The sequence below is a fragment of the Lygodium microphyllum genome, chromosome 13, assembly GCF_053477565.2.
Source record: "Lygodium microphyllum isolate KBCC chromosome 13, Lygodium_microphyllum_v1.1.10, whole genome shotgun sequence".
Classification (NCBI taxonomy): Eukaryota; Viridiplantae; Streptophyta; class Polypodiopsida; order Schizaeales; family Lygodiaceae; genus Lygodium; species Lygodium microphyllum.
In genome coordinates this window covers 25,880,447-25,885,940 of record NC_141147.1, presented here as the reverse complement: position 1 = coordinate 25,885,940, position 5,494 = coordinate 25,880,447, and the positions used below count along the sequence as shown (strand labels likewise).

General features: G+C 40.8%; 1 protein-coding gene across 1 annotated transcript; it reads right to left on the bottom strand.

Moving 5' to 3' along the window:
- Positions 1-898: 898 nt before the first annotated feature.
- On the bottom strand, positions 899-2,967 carry LOC148026439 (uncharacterized). Its single transcript, XM_087690450.1, has 2 exons — positions 2,479-2,967; positions 899-2,042 (listed from the first exon to the last, which is right to left on the bottom strand). Exons 1-2 carry the CDS (start codon positions 2,815-2,817, stop codon positions 993-995), a joined length of 1,389 nt encoding a protein of 462 aa, XP_087546576.1. The 5' UTR covers positions 2,818-2,967; the 3' UTR covers positions 899-992.
- Positions 2,968-5,494: the final 2,527 nt, after the last annotated feature.

The window sequence follows — 5,494 nt, the reverse complement described above, 5'->3', positions numbered from 1 at the left end:
ATTTATTAATATTTAATATAAGTTATGTCAGGTAAATAATAGCGATTTCATTTTACGTATAAAATCATAATGATAACATCAATCGGCAATCTTCGTAGGTTCGAGAGCCATCACGTCGTCGGCCATCAGCCCACCATGCCTTGATTGATTGCTCAGCCCTCGCATAAGAATTTAGAATTGTAATATCCGCGCGCAGTGCATGTAAATTACTTACGTAGCATCCAGTCAACGCTTAACAAATGATTTCTTTTCCTAATAAAGCACAGACGTGTGGCAGTGTTTAAGCTCTCTTTCCGATAGTAATTTAAGTTTCGGATTCGGTAATATTGTCCTGTGAAAGAAGACGCATCATTATTGTGTGTGTGCAGCTTCACTTCGCCTGACATTTGCCGTAATTACCTCTGTAAATGGTAATTATGGCATGGGGTATTAATTGATTAACTCTCTGTGAAAAAAGCCCTTATGATTTTAATCTGGATATGCGCTATTGACAAAGATCGACGGTATCATCGACGTCCCCCCCCCCCCCCCCCCCCCCTCTCTCTCTCTCTCTCTCTCTCTCTCTCTCTCTCTGGGAAAAGGCCTTGTGATCTTAATAACCATTTAATTATAATTATGGCATGGGTATTAGTTGATTAACTCTCTCTCTCTGAAAAAATCCCTTATGATTTTAATCTGGATATGCGCAATTGACAAAGATCGACGGTATCATCGACCCCCCCCCCCCCCCCCCCCTCTTCTCTCTCTCTCTCTCTCTGGAAAAAGGCCTTATGATCTTAATAACCATTTAATCGCATAAACTTCGATTAACATGCAGTAAAATGAGATTAACGAATGTAGACGACGCAACTTCTCGTACGCATGCATTATATACTTGAGTCCTCTGTTTCATCCCAAAAATCCATCCTCAAGGGATTGCCTGACAGTGATTTAGCATTTCACAAGGATATTTATGTAATAATTTACAGCTGATTAATGAGAGAGCGAGAGCTTTACAGGAGAAATTCTAGTCTGGGCTTCTTAGGAAGGCGCGCTTGCAGCAGGTCATGGTGATGATGAGGACTGTAGGCAGTACCACAACGTGGGCATTTAGGGTTGCTGGTGGAAAGCATGACAAACATTAGGCAATGAGAGCAGGCCATGGTCACCATGCTGTTGCTGTCATTACTAGTTTCAATGTTGCAGCCATGGAGGCTGGAATGTGATGAGATGGACGCTGGCAGCCTGATTGACTGATGACGATCACGGCTGAGGGCACCGAGCAGACTAGGAGAAGACAGAGATCTGTCAGAGCTCAGCTGCTGTGGCACTGTGCAACTAGTGGAGGATGACAATAATGGCGACGATAATGATGACGGCAACGGTGATGACATTGTAGCCGATGAAGTAATTGATAGCCATGGAGCCAATGAACTTAATGGTGATGATAAGGATGATGACAAGAGTGATGGTGAGGGGGATGTTGATGGTAACGTGAAAGGTGAAGGAAATAGTGATGAAGGGGATGATGATATTATTGGGGATGAGGATGAACTGGTCGACTGCAACGGTGATTTTGATAACCTGGATAGTCTTGACACCTTATCATCAGCTGTAGAGTCGTGATGCAGAGACTGCTGAGCATTTGACGTGGGAGGGCTTATGGAAGTTCCACCCAGGCTAAGATTCAAATCCAGGTTGATATCTACCGGTGGGGAAGCCGCGGCATGTGCTGCCATAACTGCTACTGATGCTTCTTCTTGATCTCGTTCGTCTTGTCTGTTGCAATGAAGCGTATGATGATGGACATGATGGCCCTTGTTCCTCAATGTGATAGCGCCGGCTGCAGCGGGCTCGCATGTGAGCTCGGACGAAGAATTGGAATTTGGCGAAGATGGTCGCGTGAATGTATGGGTCAATGGACTCCCGTGATTTTCTTGCCGCATATAGATTACTGCAGTCCCATTAGTGGGTGAGCTGTCACCAGAGGCTCCCTTCTCAAGCCGAGGGTCACAATGGGTGCTCATGCCCGTGCCTCGATTGAAATAGTAGAAGCTACCCGTCTGCATGAAGTCACATCACACCCCATTGTAAGCACCATGTGGTGAAACTATTTGCCACTAATCAGGATACGATGACATACTATAACGGGATTAACCCTATCAACAGCAAAAGAACCCTGAGGTACTATTTTGCCATCAATCAACAGCAAAACAACCCAACTTAACATCAATCGTATGATGATGCCGTTGCCCCACTAATCAACACCACAGCGCTAATTAGCTCTATCGACATCATAAAATCCAACACGAGTATCTTGTAATAATTTGATGAGACTAATATGCCATTAATCATTAGTTGCAAAGACTTAGCGAACAGCAAAACACCTAACCCTACCAAACTCATTATCTGTGCCTCATCAGCTGAACGATGCTCCTTCATTAACTCATGAATGATGACCCTGTACGATTTCCTTTCTCATCAACTCACTGAGCCTACCTTCAAGTCGAGGCACTTCTCCCATCCCGACGGCAGGGGGGCGGCTGCTGCGGCATCAGAGTCCAGTTCAATGGTATTCATACTGGATTGCAGTTCCCCGTTATGGATATTAAGATTGATAGTGTTTCCTGAGAGGAGCTGATTAAGGGGCACGTGATCATAATAATGCAAGAGATGAGCAAGAGTAAGGCTCGATGAATTAGTTCTAATGGTCGGCCTTTTCTGCGAGACTTCAACAGTGGCAATATTTCTAGACATGTCAACCATATCCTGCAGCTTCCTCTTGTGGTGGAAAGTGGTAAGCCAACTTGCAAGCCTATTCTCGAGAGAGGTAGCCATTGAAGGTAATCAGATACTACAACCGGAGAGAGAGAGAGAGAGAGAGAGAGAGAGAGAGAGAGAGAGTATGTGGATAAACACAACTCTTCAAACTATTGATCGGCTGAACAGATTGTCGTTGCAGAATATTAGAAAGTAGCTGATATATATAAAGACCACAGACGAGAGACTCGAGAGAGAGAGAGAGAGAGAGATGATTGACAAATTATGGTTGCCCACTCTTTATAAATCTCGATTCGATCGACATAATAATTAGGATTAGAAATTAGAACGTTGACATGGCAATGCGTGAGTGTCTCTGCGTGTTTAAGAGGTGCATTTATGAAGGAAGAAGAAACCCATCATTAAATAATTTTGTGTGGGATGCACACATTAAAAGCTGCCAAAGATGAAGTCAGTCGGTAGTCGATAGGAAGCATTAAAACTGAAGGCAGCTTCAATAATAAAAGAGACGAGAGAGAGAGAGAGAGAGAGAGAAGCCATTGATGACGATGATGATGATGATGTGATGAGAGTTCAAAGTTCAAACATTGGATATAAAAACAAACTTCCACACAAAGGTGGTCCCAAACCATTAATTCCAGCATGCTTCTATTAAAGTAGTATGCTAAACAATCACCCTATACCTTACCAGTAGATTTGAAATGGTGGTATTATAATAATATACTATGTGATGTGACAATATCTTATGTTTCAATATCTACTCACACAACTAAGGTCTTGTTTCCATGACTTCTTTATGTGGCTCAATGTAGATTCTATAACTATAAGTCTTTAAAGGTTATATCTAAGGGCCCATCTCCCTACAAGTCTATCAAGCTATGCAAGGGATAGCCATGACTAGCCCATCGCCCTACAAGTCTATCAAGCTATGCAAGGGATAGCCATGACTACAATCATTTGCTAACCACAATCAAGTCCAGGCTACAATAAACCTCTCTGATGTTTGCAAAAGTGATGGGAGAGAGAAAGTGAGGACAAGGAGAGAGAACATGAGAATCCATGACATGAGCCACCAATGTAGTAACACCACATCAGGATCTACTCCAATGAGTTCACATAGTACCTCCTTTTTAGGGGTCACCTTCAATTTGTCGAAGCCCCACTTTTCTCAAAGGAAATTAAGTTGCATCCATTCATAAGTAGGTCAACAAAATGATTCAGATAAGTCATGTTGACATGCACGTATCATGGCTCTAAACCAATGGAATTTTGTATGAGCATCCACTATCATGGTGTTAGGAAAGAATAATGGCCTTCAGAGATGGTTGTGGTTCTCCATCATGGTTGTTGAGAGAGAATTGGGGTCTTATTTTAGATCATATATGGTTATGCACTTATGCGCATGTGACCTTCACGTAGACAACCACCATTCATAAGCAAAGCCTCCAAATTCTTAATTTTTACTTTGGACAAAATAGGGGATGTTAGGTACCATCATTAGATATAGTTTATTTATCATTGGTTGAAGGTATAGTAGAGTAGAGTTGGTTCGGTTGGAGAGTTACAAATGATGCTTCTCACATCTAAGCCCTAATAATCACAAACTCAAAATCAAATAAGTAGAGCATGCGTGTGTGAAGGCATACAATCCATCGCACCTTATTTTTCCCAATAAGAAGTTTGATTCATCTAAAAATTCCATCATCTTGCATCCTTCATTCCAATACGGTAGGCTTCCAGATGATGAATTAGAGTGCACTACATTAAAATTGAACCATAGATGTGATTGCCAGACACACATTTATGGGTGCATCTACAATCATATGTAACATGGGTTCAAACTCATGAACATGGAAGTGCATCTTATGCACATTTAAACACATATTTAAACATGAGATAGAGTTTCACATAGATGCATGCTGAAGCATGGCATTAAATGCACAAAATTCTTAAAAATTACACCCATCAATTTTAGGCATTCTCAAGAGTAAAAAATATGAAAATAAAAGAAATCAAATAGTAATATTAGCACAAAGAGAGAGAGAGAGAGAGAGAGAGAGAGAGAGAGAGAGAGAGAGAGAGAGAGAGAGAGAGAGATTCAAGTTTCAAGATATTGGAGCACAAAATTGATGTGCAAGACCCTTCATAGAAATAAGAGAAGCCTCTTCTTTAAAGATTTAAGGTATGTTTCACTTATTATGTTCTCATAATAAGTGAAAGATTCAAGGTACTTTTAAGTTATTATGTTCTCATAACGGATTATTTGCATAATTTTCTTTGGAGCTTATTATTTTGTTTGGATAATTAGGGTTCCCTATTCCTATTCCCTGCTTTTGTTCAACGTTTGTGTTTGCCAATACAAATGCATGTTTAAGTGCCCATTTAAACACAATCCTTTTGCATGATAAGTATGGTATTAAACAAAGATTAGCTGATATGCTAGATGCTATCTTCCTACTGCCATGAATGCATTCCTAATCTATTGTTGAAAACTTTGTAGTAGCTACAATTGATCAAATGCAAAAGAGAAAGTCTAGACAAAGGAATGGAGGAGACCTTGAGAGCAATACGTTGTCATCTTCTTTCATTATTCTTCAATCTTTGTATGTCTACACTAGTGTAAATGAAGATAGGTCTAACTTACTAACCATAGTTCACTAACTATGGTTAAGTCTAGTCTACCCAACTTATTAATGACATGCACATGGCTACTAACAGCTAAGGTCTACAGCTG

Excerpts from the sequence above, each read along its gene's own strand:
- LOC148026439 (XM_087690450.1), bottom strand. The coding sequence starts at position 2,817 with ATGGCTACCTCTCTCGAGAATAGGCTTGCAAGTTGGCTTACCACTTTC. Across the intron at positions 2,043-2,478 it reads AGAAGTGCCTCGACTTGAAG|ACGGGTAGCTTCTACTATTT; the intron begins GTAGGCTCAGTG and ends GACTTCATGCAG.